Source organism: Coenobita brevimanus, chromosome 29, assembly GCF_032717465.1.
Source record: "Coenobita brevimanus isolate Jiangsu-jjx chromosome 29, ASM3271746v2, whole genome shotgun sequence".
Classification (NCBI taxonomy): Eukaryota; Metazoa; Arthropoda; class Malacostraca; order Decapoda; family Coenobitidae; genus Coenobita; species Coenobita brevimanus.
In genome coordinates this window covers 44317765-44335693 of record NC_136982.1, presented here as the reverse complement: position 1 = coordinate 44335693, position 17929 = coordinate 44317765, and the positions used below count along the sequence as shown (strand labels likewise).

Here is a 17929-nt window from a genome sequence, read left to right as displayed (position 1 = left end):
GTTATTGTGGTCCCAGGCTCATTTGAACGTGAACCCAGTGGACTGCAGGCTGATGTTTCTCCTTTCCTGCAGGCCACCACTATCCTTTCAGAGGGACAGGGAGGGAGTTGAGGGGCGTTGTTATAACCAGGCAGTACCGCCGCTCGGTTATATCGGTGCAATCACGTGAAGGCGTCCCCCACCAACACCAGCGTCATTATTCCTACCACCAGACGATTTTTATCAGCACTTAAGAAAATCTCTCATGACGAAGGGACAATGGAGACTTCTGAAACCCCATCAGCGGTTGGGGTGTCTCCACAGATGAATAAAAATCGTCTGTCTGGAGGATGAAAATCTAAAATGTAATCGCAGTAAAAAGAGTATCGATAATCAGTCAATGAGAAAGGGAGCTGTAATGAGACGGGCACCACGAAACAATGTCATTTTTCTTTCTCTAGATGAACTTTACATTCTGCTCTCGTGTCAATTATTTCTCTTCATCATCATCATCCAGATCTCTTTTCCCACTCAGGGATGGGGTGAGACAGGATTCAGAGAGTATTTCTGTATATATCTTAAATTTCTCTCCACGTATCACTAATTAATCATACCGGTAACTCTTCTCGTAAAGTTATTCCTACGCGTGGTGTAACGAATGATTCTGGGGAGGTAAAAGCTACTGAAGTCACCACGTGAAGGCGTCCCTCACCAGTATATCCAAGCCACTGAAAAATTGTTGTATTCTTTTTTTCTTTTTTTTTTTCATACCACTCTGTCTCACAGGTGGTGCTGGAGAGGGACCCCTTCGTGTGGTGGCACCGACTTACTCAGGCGGATCTGCTACTCAGTTAAACAAACGCCCCTCACCTACATCCATATCTCCCTAGAGAGGTACGGCGAACTGCCGAAGGACAGTTTCAGCCTGCAGTTCACTGGGTTCATACAGAAGATGAACCTGGGGCTACACTGCTAGTCACACACAGAAACTGCATTTTTTTTTCCCTACATGACATCCAGGTAACAAACATACACGGCATGTGCTTTAGACACTGCTTCGTGATTCACGTGCCCAATACAGCTGCCTCCCTGCACTGACACACACACCCTGAATACACATCCCATCTCGGCCGCGTCACACTCCGGCACTGACCCCTTGTTTGTAGTCTGATGGATTTAGGATGCTCCGTGTCACCTCTTCCCTAGCGATTTGTTTTCTATTCTTTCTTTTAGGCATATTACAACTTCACATTCTCCTGTGTGCTACTTATATCCCATTAATATTCTAGTTTGTATAAATAGCATACTAGAAATTATAATTTCTCTCCTGTATGTCCCCTATGTCTCTATAATATTCACATAATTCACATACATAACATGCAAAATAAAAATAACATTAATTCTTTCAATTCCATGGCGTCTTCTGAATCTTACTCTTACTAGCAGACGATTTTATTCATTTTTCACCGTCTCAGGAGGGACCTCAAGAAGGGAAGGGGTTACCAGTGGCTATAATACTAACCCCGCCAGGTCGAAAGTCTATCCTCAGGTGAAGAAAATCGTCTGGAGATAGCAAGAGTAAAATACGTGGACTGAAAGGGTTAGAGAAGAGATCTGGTCACGAAGAAGTGCCTGACAGCCTCCCAATCCCACCAGACTACTGCTCTCTCCTTATGATATACACATTAAGTATGACATTAAATCTTCCACATTTACATATATATATATAAAACAATAATTTATACATCATCTCTACTCACAAAAAATATATATACAAAATGTGATGCCTAGATTATACCTGAATACATATTATTTTCTTATTTCCATATTAATGGTTGAAAAAATAGAGCCAAGCTTAATACTACCCACATATATTATTTTTAGTGTCCTGGGAATATTTTGAAAGAGGAATATTACTTCTGCTTCCACTGTACAGGGTGGTTCATGTATAACGCTCCTCTTTCGCTACGTGAGGCGATTTCTAATGTGTTGTGGGTACGGTTCAGCCAGTGTTAGCAATGTCTATCCAGCATCACGTATTTCCTACTCCCACTGCCACAATCAAGCCCACATCAGCAGACTGAGCCATTCCCAGAACTCTAATAATACAATCAGGCGAGTTTCAAGTGTAGTGCAATGTCCACACCACCCTATATGTCACACTGCTTAATACCTTCAGTCTGAGATGGTCTTTTATATTCCATTTTTGCCCTCTACAGACGGTTTTTCTTAGCTAAAGGGTGATTTTTTATACTAGAGGGGTTAGATATAGGCTTCAGACGATTCTAGACGATTTTTCTTAGCTTTGGGTGATTTTCTTGAACTGGAGATTTTAGATACAGACCTCATTAACTTCACTGATAGGCCAATGTTCTCGTTGGGTAAGGAGGCTCCCTAACACCTCTTCCTTAGCGACTTATTTTTGGATATGAGTGGTTAATATCCTTTTGTACGTTATTTATGCAGAGTATAGTAATATTGGAAGGATTTATATAACACAGAATAGGACAGTAAGGTGTAATAAGCAAAATAAATCGTTTACGAAAAGATGTTTGGGAGCTTCCTTAACCGGCAGGCCATACGGTGCTAATCTGATTCAATTACAAATGTCCGTTGATGGCGAAAATAAAATAAAAAATACATTCTCACGGTGAAGGTGATCAATATGAAAGACCAAAACCGCAGCCACTTGACTTCTAAAATGCACATTAAAAAAAAAAAAAAAAAAAAAAAAAAAAAAGGTCTTCTAATAGCTTGAATTTCACACGTAGCTTTCTCCAGCCATGACTGTGCGCATGACACGAAGTGAATTATAAACATGAAGGCGGTCTGAAGGTGCATCCATGCTTCCCCAAAACATGTGACTGACGAGATGAAACAATGCACCAGTTAGAGTCACTGCAATATCCTACACAGAACATCAGACGCATCCCGAGGCCTCGATTTCCTCCTGCCGATCACGTGTTTTGAGCAAGTGTGGTCGCACCCTGAGGGACGAACCCACCCCAGGTTAGGTTTCTATCCCTTCTTCCCTCAAACTCAATGCAAGACGGGATTCTGCTCCCCTTCAATTCGGTTCCTGTGCATGTGTGGTGTCGTGGCGAGCGGCTGTGTCTGTCGTCCTTCAGAGGATATGTAACTTGTCTGTGTCTTTCCCTGGTCTCCTTGTGAGTAATCAAATATTTACACCACAAAAGTAACTGTACATTTTCTGAAGACAAACCATCCCAATGCTCCGTTTCACTTAGTGGATCTTGTGCTTGTTATCAGGCACCTCAGCCGGATGACGTGTATTTACGTTTTTACTCGTATTCTTGTTACCACCAGACAATTACCTTCAATCTTGCAGGGATCTCTAGCAGTAAAAAGGTGTTAATGAAGACAATACCTAAACCCCCCCAGTTCGATAATGCCCCTCCTAAATGGCTAAATCGTATGGAGGCAGCAGAAAGTAAAACAAAAATAAGTTGCCGGATGGAAGGAGTTAAGTGTCTGCAATACGAATAGACACGAAAGTTCGCTTTTGCTGTGTCTCCGAAAAAATTCCCCTCAGACCAATTACAGGGTTTTTGAATCTTATTCTTGTGATCTTCAGACAATTTTATTCACCTGAAGGAGGGAAATTAACCTATAAATGGGTTAATGGAGACTTGCTGTGCCTTCAAAATTAATAATATCGTCTGGGAGGGTGCCGAGAATAGATTTTTAAAAATAAATCGCCGGATGGTAAGCGTCAGGACAGTTTGTGTTAGTCAGCTTGGCGGGATTACTCTTTGAACCATTCCAGTGCGATGACATCTTTGTAAAAAAATTATTATCGATGATACCAGACGATTTTATTTAGCTATGATAAAAAATGATGGAAAGAACAAAGGAATTCACTTCTGAAAACAACTGAAGGTCAAAGTCACAAGGCAAAGTCAAATTCCGACTCGTATGTGTGTGTGTGTGTGTGTGTGTGTGTGTGTGTGTGTGTGTGTGTAGAAAATAACTAAAAGAGTTTTCACCAGATTTGGATACTACTTGGTGGACGAGTTGGGAAGAGTCACCAACGTCTCCTTCACTACCAGATTAAGCCCCCTAAGCTGAGTGAAATCGTCTGGCCGTAGCAATAATAATGAGTTTAAATACGGCATCGTAATGAAAGGACTGATACTATTTTATGTGCGGAAAAATACTTCATGGAAAATATACTAACCGTAGGAATAGAGTAAGAATGTAATACTGTGTCTCCAGGGATAACATTGCTCTCCTTTCTTCTCTCTATCCTTCCTCCCTTCATTCTCTACTTCCTTTTGCTTCCTAACTCCTTCCTTTCTTCCTCACCTTCCTACCTTCTTCACTTCTCTCTCTCCAGCCTTCCTTCCTTTCCTTTCTCCTTCGTCTCCCTGCATTCCTTATTTTGTCTCTTTCATAACTTCCTTCTACCCTTTCTTCCATTGCGGCACTTAATTTTTAGTACTCTCTCGTCTTTTTATGACCTCTTTCTTTCATTCATTTCTGTTCAGTTTTAATTATTGTCACTGATTTCACGCTTCATTCCTTCTTTCAGCGTCACTCTTCATTTTAACAACACTTTCATCTTTCTCCATAACCGTCTCCTTTCAATCTTCCCTTGCTTCATCACCATTCGTCTTTCCTTCACTCAACTTTCTTAATCAACTACCGTACATCTTAAACATAGAAGGCTTGACTTTCCTATTGGCAGCCAAATGACACTATCCTCAAGTGCGAGTAGAGTAAAATAATCCTCTTCTGGCGCGTTTTATAGCAGTTTCAATTTCCTTTTGCCACTGACTCTAATAAACTCCACCTCACAAGCACTTCCAGTATAATATTTTAAGCTCAACTGTGCTAGCTTTCTTTCAGCATACTGTAGTTCGTACCTGAAGCTCATTAACTCTTTCAGGACATCGGGAACTTAAGGTTTTATATCTATACCAATGCCAACTAAGTTTTTCGATCTTAGGCGTAGCTTCTCATCCTCTAAGCGTCTATCACAGTATTCGAAATTTCCTATTCTGTGGTAATACTGTGTGTCGTTTTGCCTGAAAGACGCTGATCACCAAATGCCTTTTTTTTCAGCATAAGGGCAATTTCTCGTCCACTATACACTGGTGATAGGACACTGCTTGAGAGAGATGCCAAGTGAAGGACATTATTTCTCTTCTTTTATTGGTTCGTCACAGCATTTATCTACACACTGGTACATCATTTTTGTGCTCACGAGACAGACACCAACTGCAGGACGATTTCTTCCATCACCAATGGCCTCTCGTCCTGATGTCAGCTGATTCGTCCTCGTTCAGGGTCGATCACAGCACTTGTCAACATTTCACTTGAGAAAAATCGTCAACCAAAGGACGATTTTTTAGAAGTATAGCTCAGGCTTTTTATCTATATCTGGAGTCGATCACAGCAGTTTTATTTATTTTGCTAAAGAGAAAGACGCCAGCTGGACGATTTTTTAAGCACATAACTGCCTTCTCATCCTCTTAACGGGTCGATTCGTCCTCTAATCAGGTCGACCATAGCAATTTATTTCGCTTGAGAGAAAGACGTCAACCGCTGGACGAGTCACTCCTCCACACAGCTACCTCTCGTCCTCTTATGGGGGTCGATTCGTCCTCTTGCAGGCAGAACCGCATCATTTTCTTCATTCCTTTACGAGAAAGACGCCAACCGAAACACGATTTTTCTTTTCGTCCTCTCTGGGCTGTTACGTTTAGCTCACGAGAAGGATGGTTGGGTCTTCCTCCTCTCTACTCATGGTCTCTTCGGTTCGAGTCTGTTGGAGAGGGCCATGAGGCGACGCTGATTATCGATTACCTGAAGATTTCTGACGTAGACGCGGATCTCATTCTCGTTCTTTGGTACCGGGGGGACCTCCAAGGCTGCGAAGGGGAAGATGCTGAGTTATATGGCAATTTAGTTATGCAAGAATGCCTCATTATATGTCATCTTGGCTCAGCAAGGATGGAATGTATAAATGTGTAGATTATTGGCCTTGCTCTTAGGGGAACAGATTCATGAACATCCCCAAATAAGAGAAAATTAGCATTCTGCTACAACGTTTCCTGCGATTTTGTTTGTGCTCGCTAAAACTAACGTAGTAAAACAAGAGAAAATCAACTCCATAAAATTGCAAATACGTGTGCTAGAACTGAGAAAGAATGTGCCGTGCGGTACAAAAAGCGATGCAATCGACAGACGAGAAAGAACGTAGATATTATGCGATACAGCCCGAAAGATAAGACAGAATGCAGATAAACAAGAAGGCAACTTTTCGACGAGGCGGGCAGAGGAAAAAATGCAGCCAAAAGATGAGACATGCATAAAAAGCGAAAAGCCCAGAAGACGAAGCACACCGTAGATAAAAAAAAATAAATAAAAAATAATAATAATAAATGCGAAAAAGCTGAAACATAAGGTGATAAAGCCGAGAGATAAGGTAAAACACATGTTCGTAAAAAGCAACAGAGCCGATAGATAGAATGGCATGCATAAAAAAGGCGATAGAGGCAAAAGATCATGCACAATGCAGATACAACGCAAAACATTAACAAAAATCTTAAAGTAAGCTAACCCAGGGGACGTGATCGGCAGTATCTGATGGTCCTGAGCGTCTGGGCCAGCATGTGCATCTTCTCAAAGTTCACCAGACCGTCCAACATGGTGCGGTTGCCTTCGTGGGTGAACGTCATGTCTGGAGGTAAGAGTGCATTAGGTTAGGCTAGGTTACCGTAGGGCAGAGGTGATAAGTTTGAGTTGATTAGGCTAGGTTAGGTTAGGCTATGTCAGGCCGAGGAGACGATGACAAGACATTAAATGGCATCACTAGAGATCAGAAATGATGATGATGATGATGAAGATAGTGATGATGTTGATGATGATGATGATGATGATTAAGCTGAGAGAGGAATGAGTCTCACTGGTTACTAGTCAAATCGATGCTTCAATCAAACTACACCAGGCCATCAATTGAGGAGAAAGGCGTTAGAGATTTTTCTCAAATTAGTACAAACTTTCTATAGCTCTTTAACACCTCTTCCTTAGTGATTTATTTTTGGATACAGCTGGTTAATATGCTTTGGTACGTTATTTACGAAGTGTATGGTGGTATCTGAATGATTTAAATGACACAGATGAGAAGCAAAATAAATCACTTAGTAAGAAGTGTTAGGGAGCTTCCTTAACCAACGAGAATACGGACTAAAGAATGGATAATACCTAAATAAGCAAAATAAATCACTCAGTAAAATGTGTTAGGGAGGTTACTTACTCCACGCGAAAGCGGACTGAAGAATGGATAACGCCTAAAACGCTCAGTAAAGGTGTTAGGGAGCTTCCTTAATCAACGTGAATATGGACTAAAGAATGGATAACGCCTAAATCACTCAGTAAAAGGTGTTAGGGAGCTTCCTTAATCAACGCGAATATGGACTAAAGGATGGATAACGCCTAAATCACTCAGTAAGTGGTGTTAGGGAGCTTCCTTAACCAACCGGAACAACACCTGTACCTTTCATCAGCAGAGGTGTGAAGGGCAGGATAGGGGGCTGTAATTTGGCCACGTAGAGTCGATACGCACGATGATTCTTGGACGGGTCTATTAGGATTTCAAACTCCGTGTACATCTTCCTAAATCTGAAAAAGGTAGGTGTTAAGAGCCTGCTGTCTGGTGTGACTTACAAAACTGCCTGTATGGGAAGAACTTGAATGTTATTATTAGGAAAGAAAGGTCTATTTATATGAGTCAGGGGTAGTAGTAGTAGTAGTAGTAATAGTAGTAGTAGCTGCAACCTCAAGCTCATCTAAGCGTGAACCCGGTGGACTGCAGGCCAAAGTTGCCCTTCTTGTGCACGTCACATCCTCCCTTTGTATGACTGGGAAGGAGACTAAGCGACGTTTGTATAACCAGGCAGTCCCACCGCCTGGTCATATCGGTGCCATCACAAGAAGGCGACCCTCTTCAGCACCAGAGTTTATCAATACAAAAAAAAATACTATATCCTCTTTACTATACTCTAAAGTAGCCTAAAACTGCCACCTCTCCATCTTAAATGCTCAGGGGTACCACTAGATTAATACCAGAATATGGTGCTAGTCATAAAGAAGTGCTATGGAAATGATGCAGAGCAGTAGCATCATCATAACTATTCTGCTACTGAAGTGCGTTAAATAAGCTGCAACAGGACGAAAATCTGGGCCAAGTTGAGATAAAAGGACTATAAAAAATGGATGTACTACAAGGGAAAACTCAGATGCTAGTCATGGAGAAGTTCAATGGAAAGGAGGCTGAAGCGTAGCATTGTCCTATTCTCTGCCACTGAGTTACGTGAAATAAACGACAAAAAGACGAAACTCTGGGTCAAGCTGAGGTAAAAGAAATATTGAAAATTGATGTATTAAAAAGGCAAACTCACCGAGATGAGAGTCGTTCCCATGTCTGCGTTAAACGAGAGATGGCCACGTTACTGAGGCCGATGACGATGGCGAAGAAGGCGTTTAGGTTTTGGTGCTCCTTACAGCTGGAAGGAGCATAAGGTGTCAGATTGGGGTGTTTGATCTGAGCATAGGGTGACAGAATGGTTTTTAGATTTGACCGTAGTGTTAGATGCGACCAAAACGTGTCTGATTACACTGCAGGGTATTGGAACTGATCATGGGGTGTTAGATTTGATCAGAGGGTGTTAGATGTGACTATAAGGTGTTAGATTAGACCACAGAGTGTTTGATTTGCCCAAACGTTATTAGATTTGGCCACTGGGTGTTAGAATTTTGATCATAAGGTGTTAGATTTGACCAAAGAGTGTTAGATTTCACCACAGGATCACACTCACTAGAAATAAATACAAGGAATACAAAACTATTTGCAAAACATGATATTCCCTCGAAGCTGAGATACAACAGAACCAGACTTACAAGAAATAAATACATTAAAACCACATAAAGAATATAATTATGTAAAAAATAATAGTTTCGAAAAAAAAAAATCACTAAAATTAAATGCAAAAAAAATACACAAAAGATATATCAAAAATATTGCAACTTCGAAAAAAAATCACACAGTAGGAATAAAAACATAAAAGTACATAAAAGATATTGGCTCTGTAAAAGATAAACACACACACACACACACACACACACACACACACACACACACACACACACACACACACACACACACACACACACTCTAAGCACCCAAAAGATTTTAGTAAAAACAATACGCCTTCCAAACAGAAAAATGAAAAGATATCCTGTCACTCACTACGCGGCCAACTTGATGAACTTCCTGAGGAGCTGGGCGCGTTTGGAGAGGGCGTTGGCCAGGCAGATCTCACTCACCACCCAGTACTGGATCTCGTTGAAGCGGCGCAGGAACACATCCAAGTTGCACATCACCTCGCCGAAGTGGTCCCGCCCGAACACTTGGTACAGAAACTCGTACTGTTCATGGAGAAAAGTAAGGCCTAGAATAAAGGAGACTGAGTGGAAGAAGGTGATGTTGGAAAATTAAATAAGGGTGAAATACGTGGCCTAAATCCGCATAACAGAAGATTACATTAAAATAATACATAAATAAAATCAAGACTCTAAGTAGCAGCTTGTTTTAACACACTAAACCCCTCTTATTATAAGAGAGAGACACAACACACCCAGAGACACCAAATCATCCCTGCACAAACATTACCAGACTCGCTTCAACAACATCCCACGCTTCCCATTTCCTGACACTCGTACACTAACATTCAAAAAGCGTCTACACATCTACTTCACGCACAAGGCAATACAACACTACGATCAGAACACTATATTACACTCCGGAACACTAGACTACACCTCACCCCCCTCCCAGACATCCATCAACCTGGCAACTGCAGGATTAAATCGGAACACTATCCACCTGGGTTTAGATCAAGACACCACCCAACTCTCCTAAGCTACTTCGCATGAATAAAATACAAAAGGACATTAACCAGTCATATCCAGAAGTAAATCGCTAAGGAAAAGGTGTTAGGGAGCTTCATCACCTGGCGAGAATAAGGGCTTTAGACCAACCCCTTAAAGACAACTAAATACTAATGAGACAATTATAAAGAAGATCTGATACCTCATGGATGGCACTAAAGAGGTCCCAATCGTGCATAGTGATGTGGTATGCCAACTCCCTCGTGCTGTAGATCTCCAGCTGGTTCATGGTGCCTTCTGAAGGGCCCTCCTGTTCCGGTAGGGGCATCTGCCGAGGAAAAATGAAAAAGTGCCTTGATTTTATTGTGCCGCGAAGTGTTGAAATGCAGGAAATACATTACCATCATCATTATCATCACCATCATCATCCTCTGTCTCCTCTTCCTCCTCCTCCTCATCATCATCATCATCATCATCAACCTGACCTTATTTCCCCACCTAGGGATAGGGTAAGGTACGATCAAAAAACAAATGAGAAAGTGTGAAAAAGGAAGAACTATCAAGAGCATGTTTATTGTGGGCATAATGCAGTTTCCGTGGATTCACTTCAAGACTAAACTGAGACGGAGGGTAGGTTTGTATGCAGTTCCTCAAAAATAACAGAATGATAGTTACTGTTTATAAAGAAGAGGAAAAGCAAGGATTATAGTGTAGTTTCCCCTTAACATCAGTACTTTTTCCTTTTTCTTATATATAACAACACAGAGGAAACCTGTTTTTCTCTGTGCATGATACGTGTTCTTCATAATATGGCATATATACGAGTCTGACTTTCCTTCCCCAAGACTAACATCTAAAGTGGGAAATAATGTGCTCATGAAGGAAAGGATAACGTAACAGTGTGAAGCTCATGCCACGCAAACAATATGTAACAAAATTTTACGGAAATATAAAGACTGAAATGCCAGACTTATAAACCAAATATGCATCTGTATCTAACACTGAATATGTATCACTGAATTTAATTAGAAAATATAGTCTGAAATACATGGACCAAGAGCCAAAATACTGCATATACTAGTATTGTACACCTCTCAACTTAGAATAAATGTGTCCGAATATAACCGAGATCTGATTGAATTTCTCTGATACCCTGTCATTTCTTTAGTACGGTACTATTATTTATTGCCGCCGCCTGACGATTTTATTCAGCAAAAGAATGATCTCTCGTAGCGACTGGGTTAAAAATCATCTTTACGGATAATCATCATCAGAGAGAACCTCCACTAAACTCTACACCACGAACGTCAGACGATTTCTTCAGCTCAAGGGAGATTTATGGTGCTTAGGGTTCAACAAGAGGGAAGATATAAAGGAAAAGACCACACTGAGACCAACCAGGGCGTCGAGGTGGTCCTTGTTGGAGATGAAAAGACGACCATTGAGAGTGAGACCAGTCGGGGGGCAGACCTCCTTCTCCCTTAGGGGCACCACCTCGCCTGCAACATAGATCATACAGACACTGAGGGACTTAGTTAATAGCTCGAGTCTAGCATTTGTGGAAAGACTTAGACCGACTTACCTGTGGAGTTTATTAATAACACAGACGTACAATATGGACTTAACCTGGACAGAATTACAATTATAACGAAGAAATATTAATAACTCCCCTAAGAACACCTGTATAAGACCTAAATTAACTCACCCTAAACTTCATTAATAACATAAAGGAACCAGTAAGCACTCAAAGAGAGCATGTTTTCTCCAACACCAATATATTCTATTATTTACTACTGTAATTCCCTTTTCCTAACAGACAAATACGTTCACTGTCTCACAGTCAGATAATTCTACTATCTTAGCCGGTTCTGTTACGCAGCCTCGTATGGCGCATACCTCCGCCAATCCCAGTAAAATTCATGATTTATTCCTGCATTCAGATCCGGATCCACCTCAAAATCTAACCAACGTTTCCCTGATCCACTGCCCACTTGTCTGCCATATTTAACTGAAATTCGATGACAACATCTGGAGAGATCTTGTGCACAAACAAACAGACGCGGGTAAATAAATAACCTACGTCCAACTCTGGGTGGAAATAAAATAGTAATGAAGAAGTGCTCCAGTATTATTAGCGTGACATAAGCACAAATAAAACAGTCAAGAAGAAGTGCCAAAAAACTCCTAAGTACACCTGCATAGAGCCTAACTTGACTCTCACTCACCTGTAGATTTTAGCTCAACCAGCAGCATATTTTCCGGCCTAAGACCCAGCTTGTCGGCGGCAGAGCGCTTGATGACGTCACTCGTGGTTTGTAGGGAGAATCTTAAGGTGCAGTAGGTGTGATCTGCGCAGTATACCCGGAAGATGACTGGAATAATACCACAACAGATTAACACCACGCCATCGCACATTACCGTCACCATAACAATAAACCTCCTTCATACCACATTACTATCAGCGCTACAAATACCACTTCATCATCAAAACCAGAAATTAATGCCATTCTATGCCACCATAACAATATTAATACCACTATCACACCACTCTATCATCACCACAAGAAATAAAATATAACATCATACCATTCATCATCATCATCATCATCATCACATCAACACTGATCGCTTTTCTATACCAGGCCGTTATAGCATCACCAATACCACCACATATCAATATTAATACCAGATCAGTTGCCAGGACATAAGTAATACCAGGACACGTTTCAAACACCACAATATCAACACCACATAACCAATAATACACCATATCACAACACCACACCACATTCCCAAAACCGCATCACATTACCAAAAGCACACCACAACACCAGCCCTACACCAGCACAACACAGCAACCAACACCACCTTAATGCACCACCAACACCACATCACATTATCAACACCACACCATCACACCACACTTTGCCACCACTACACCACCAACACCATACCACCACACCACACTTTGTCACCACCACACCACCAACACGAATACCAGTACCACAAAAATACGGTTACTAGTACCCCTAATACACATCATCACCATTATCATCATCATCATCATCATCATCATCATCAAGAAAACAACACAGACAGGATTTAACAACGACAAGGTTATGCATCACCATCATCATTATCATCATCATCCTATCCCTACTCTTTGATGAGATAATTTGTCTTCAGAAATAGGACAAGGCTAGTTATGATTGCATAAGAACTACCTACAAACAGCCCAATTAGAGGTCATGCAGCGAGACTAACTACAGGGGTACAACCAATGCAAGAATAACGAGAGAGAAGCAGACTACGATATAGGAAGTTACGTCATACTAGTTATAATACAAGATAAATGAGTTAACCCCTTCAGAGAGAAAGAGAGAGAGAGAGAGAGGAGGGGGAAGCAGCTAGTGATTAATTTATGCTGAATTTTGACTTGACAATTCTGAACGTCATGATGCATACAATTTTTTCACCTTCATCTTCTCAGTCCAATGATAAAAACTGTTAAAGGAACACATACTTAAGGAACAAAGGAAGCTGAGGAGTAATTATAATGATGATGATGATGAGAGTAATAATAATAATAATAATAATAAAAATAATCATGATAACGTTCTTTTTTTTACTTTAATTCAGAAGTAAAAACCAATCTTAGACGTAGGATAGTTGTTGAAGGCCGAATTATCTCAAGGAAAAATGTAAAAAAAAAAAAAAAAAAAAAAAAAGTGATATAAGAGTGTAAGGAGACAGAAAAAAAACAAAAACAAAAAACAGCAAGAACAGATCATAACATCTGAACATTTAACACCACGATGCAGTGAAAATAATTAATAATAATAATAATAATAATAATAATGTTTCTGCAAGCTAGGTTTTGTACTGAACAAGGAATCATTACGTTACAAATCTTAGGCCTGTATTCCCGTCGGGTAAGGAGGCTCCCTAACACCTCTTCCTTAACGATTCATTTTCCAAACTGCTCATTAATATCCCCTTGATTTGTTTCTTATGATTTTTCAATATCGACACTGACCGCACGAACAACATACAAAAATACAGTAACGGAGCAGAATCAGAAATAAATCGGTAAGGAAGAGGTGTTAGGAAGCTTCCTGACCGTACTAGAATACCGCTCTTAACCCTCTCTGTGCGATGACACTTTCAGTCTTGCTACTACCGCGCGATTTTAAAGATCCTCGTAGTGAAGAGGTTCTAGTCTCCAATAATCCCATCACCACACCGGGTACAGGGGAGGGACGACTTCACGTGGTGGCCCTGACATAACCGAGCTACTCCTCTGCCCGGTTATGCAAACGTCCCTCAACTCCCGCCCTATTCCCCCCAAAAGGGATGATGGGGGACTGTGGAAGAGGGTCAACTTTGGCCTGCAGTCCAACGGGTTCACGTTCAGATAAGCCTAGAGTTGAAACTACTATTGTTACTGCTATTCGTAGTATTTATTATTGCTTTTATTACTATTATTATTCCTATTACTGCCGTTCTTAGGGCCCTAGACTCATCCGAAACGCGAACCCGGTAGACTGCAGGCTTAAGGCTTCTCCTGCGGTCCACTATCCTCCTTTCGGGGGATAGGGAAGTAGCTAAGGGACGTCTGTACAACCAGGCAGCTCCAACTCCTGGTTATATGGATGCCACCACATGAAGGCGTCCCTCTCCAACACCAAGAACAGAATAGAAAAGCATCATCACACTAAAAAAGGTTAAGAAATACAACACAATGCTACACAGATACAGAAACATCAACTTTATCATTTACAAAGCATGATGACTTTCGCTACTCTACGTCTACGGGTGACTGAGGGTGGGATATTAAAACATTACTACTATACAGCACTGTCTAATCAAGAGCATAGCCAGAATAATGCGTATTTATCTAGATGATGTTCTGAAATAATCCTCTGCACATATGAAGACCTGTCATGATATCACACACACACACACACACACACACACACATTATCAAACTCCTTTCACTTACTGCAATCACTGGAGCCAGATCACCTGTTTAGTAAAGGTTACATTTACACTACAGTTCGTCGCAAAACTGACCTACTTTACCTCAGAATACGTTAAAACTACCTCTGAAATACCAGGAAGCATTTTGTGTCATGTGGTCTACCCGAACCAGTATGAGAAGCTAGTGTTCGCCTGAGACCTCTTAGCTCTCTAAAAGGTACACTCATCAAACCACTCTCCCCAACACTTGTCCTATTCACAGAACTAAGATATGTGCTTCTGCTGTATTAGACTTGGGTTGGCTCCTCTCTTGCAAATATATTAAACTGATGTGGGCCAACGAGGACTAAAATATGGGGCGTCGTTAAAGCCTATGGAAAAAAAAAATAGTGAGTAACTGACAGATGGGGCCGCTCCAAGGAATACTGCAGCATGTGCAAATCCTGGCTACGCCCTTGACTCTAATACATTTATTCTCCAATTTCCATAAACAGGCTGAGATGCTTACGTTACTCTGGCAAGAAGTTTCCCTAACGTGGTGTGAGGCATGCACAAGGATGGTGAGGGAACAACCAGGCGGGCATACGTTACCAGAAGGGGACATCAAGGGGTGGGACACAGAAACCTCGGGGCTCAAGCAAGGGCCCTTACTATCGTCCTGCGCCCGCATGGCCCGGTGGGGTTCCAAGGGGTCCTCCGTTGAAGGCACTCCGAAGAGGCTGATGGGGCGGCCGCTGGTGGGGAGCTTCCACTTACTGACGCCGGTGGTGGAGCAGTCCCTCTCGTAGCGCTCCAAGGCCTCCGCAACGCTCAGCATCAGTGTCGCTTCATCCCTCAAAGCCACGCCATAGACTTCCACGTCCTTGGCTACTTCCTCTTGTAGTGTCTGAGAAAGTGAGGATGTGATGGCATTTTTATTGATTAATGACTGACAAAACTGTAGAACCATCACTGCTTAAGTTAGAAAGTTAACATCACTGACATTCATCTTGCAAAGCCACACTGCATATCTCTATATCCTTGGCTATTTCGTCTTACAGTGTCTGAGGAATTGAGGAAGAGTTACAAGTTTTTAGTATTAAGCTTGTAAATAGGTTAGAAATTGTATGCAGGCCCTCCTGGTTTCGAGGGCCTTCATTACAGTCAACATCAACGTTGCTTCATCTCGCAAAAGCAAGATCATACACCTTCACATCTTTGGCAACTTCTTATTGTAATGTGAGGGAAAGTCAGAAATTTTATTGCAAAGGCTAGAGACCGAAATAATTGTAGAAATTTCACTGTTAAACAAATTACATACAAAAAGATGCTAACCAACTATATGCAAGAAATAAATAATAGGAAAGAGGTGCCACAAGTCCTCCATACGACACTCAAAACACTACCATAATATTACCTGTAGGAACTGAGTGGCAGCGGCGTTACTGAAGACAGGCGCCTTGATGGTCATAACCCAGCGGTGGACGAAGTGGATGACCCGCCTCTTGCACGCCACGATGAACTCCTGGTCTTGGCTGTTGCTCTGACTGTCCATCCGGTAGGTAAGCACTGAGTTAAGGAACATTCATTTGGTCATTTTTATACACACAGTATCACACTTCCGGAGCACGCTGGCATGCATGCACACACGCACGCATGCGAACACACACACACACACACACACACACACACACACACACACACATTATTCACATGTCCACTTCTCTAATGCAAGTGTTAACCGATACTCTTGGTTCTTTATGTATGCATTTGGTGACTTGTGGAACAATTTCTCTCAGCCTTTATTTCTCCCTGCCGATGACCTCCACTCCTTTGAACATAATGTGTCTAAGCATCTGCAAAGGAATGGATCTTGATATTGGTTCCTTAAAAGGAAAACTTTCTACAGGCTTCCTGCCTATACCCCATTCTTTGTTGAAATAAATAAATGAAGAAATAAAAATAAGTCCATATAATACTGTCAAAATCCAACAGTAGCAGCGAAAAGGATATTGTCTAAGGAGCTCCTGGGTTAGATGAGGGTAGGGCATGAAGACGATGTGCGTGAGGAGGAAGTCATCGAGGAAGAGGTCCGTGGTGGCCAGCTCGCATCGTCTCAAGGGAAGGTCCGTTACGTCCACGCCCCCACTGCCCCTACGTCCGTCCAGCCGCGTCTCCAGCAGGTGTTCTAGCATCTTCTGCGGCGTACCTGACATCACAGTGTACCTGGAAGAAGGATGGGACTTGAATTCCCTTTTTTGGTTCCCAAGCTGAATGACTGATGACAAAGGTATGAGCATAAACACGCTGATCGTATAAGCCAATTAAGTCCTTCAATCTTAAGACATTATTAAATTTTATTATTTTTTCCTCGTGACCTCTAACAGTGTCAATCTTAACCTGACTACAGACGAAATAAAGAGAATAAATAACATTACGTTCTCGAGCTGAAGGGGTTAATGGATACTTTTTTTTAATTTTTTTTACTACAAGAGGCTGGGTGTTAGGTGGCCACTTGAGGGAGGCTTCGGTCCCCTTACCTGGCAGGACAGTTTTGTGGAAAATTACCTGTGGGGTTGGGTGGGATTTACACTGAAAGAGGGAAGGGTTAAACGCAGGTGAATAATTTTCTCCCGGTAGCCAGAACGAAGCATCTATGTGGGTTGTGCTAATAGTACAGTAGTAATATTTGTAACTCCAGGATCATCCGTACGTGAACCCGGTGGACTGGAGGCTGATACGCACTCTAAAGGGTTGAAATGATCGAGGTTCAAGGCATCTAGATAACAGGTGCATCCAATTCTTCAATAAAATCTTGCAATCATGGCGGGAATAAAATACCCTGGTGGGCACTTGTTCTCTAGAGGGTTAAAACATGCAAGACAGGTTGATAAAAAAGAAAATGGCGAAGGTCTGGAGGTGCAAGGTAAGAGAATACGTGATGGAGTAAGATTTCCAGGCGTTGGCAGTGTTTGTACGAGTGTAAAGAGTGTATGGTATCGAGGAACGCTCCGCAGGACACGGACATGTAAGAATAGAGGGAAAAAAGGCTACTAATGCACTCTTACGTGTTTGC

The 17929-nt window shown here is 41.7% G+C and overlaps 1 protein-coding gene across 1 annotated transcript in view; it reads right to left on the bottom strand.

The window, feature by feature from the left end:
* Nucleotides 1–5745: 5745 nt before the first annotated feature.
* Nucleotides 5746–17929, bottom strand: part of Epac (Exchange protein directly activated by cAMP) — a 158165-nt gene continuing 145981 nt past the window's right edge. Inside the window, exons 16-26 of the mRNA XM_080268781.1 lie at nt 16867–17079; nt 16271–16415; nt 15466–15760; nt 12120–12266; nt 11293–11393; nt 10097–10222; nt 9254–9432; nt 8406–8510; nt 7502–7626; nt 6566–6685; nt 5746–5873 (exon numbers count right to left, since the gene is read on the bottom strand). Of these exons, the coding sequence (XP_080124907.1) occupies nt 5746–5873; nt 6566–6685; nt 7502–7626; nt 8406–8510; nt 9254–9432; nt 10097–10222; nt 11293–11393; nt 12120–12266; nt 15466–15760; nt 16271–16415; nt 16867–17079 (1684 nt within the window). The remainder of the gene's footprint in view (nt 5874–6565; nt 6686–7501; nt 7627–8405; nt 8511–9253; nt 9433–10096; nt 10223–11292; nt 11394–12119; nt 12267–15465; nt 15761–16270; nt 16416–16866; nt 17080–17929) is intronic.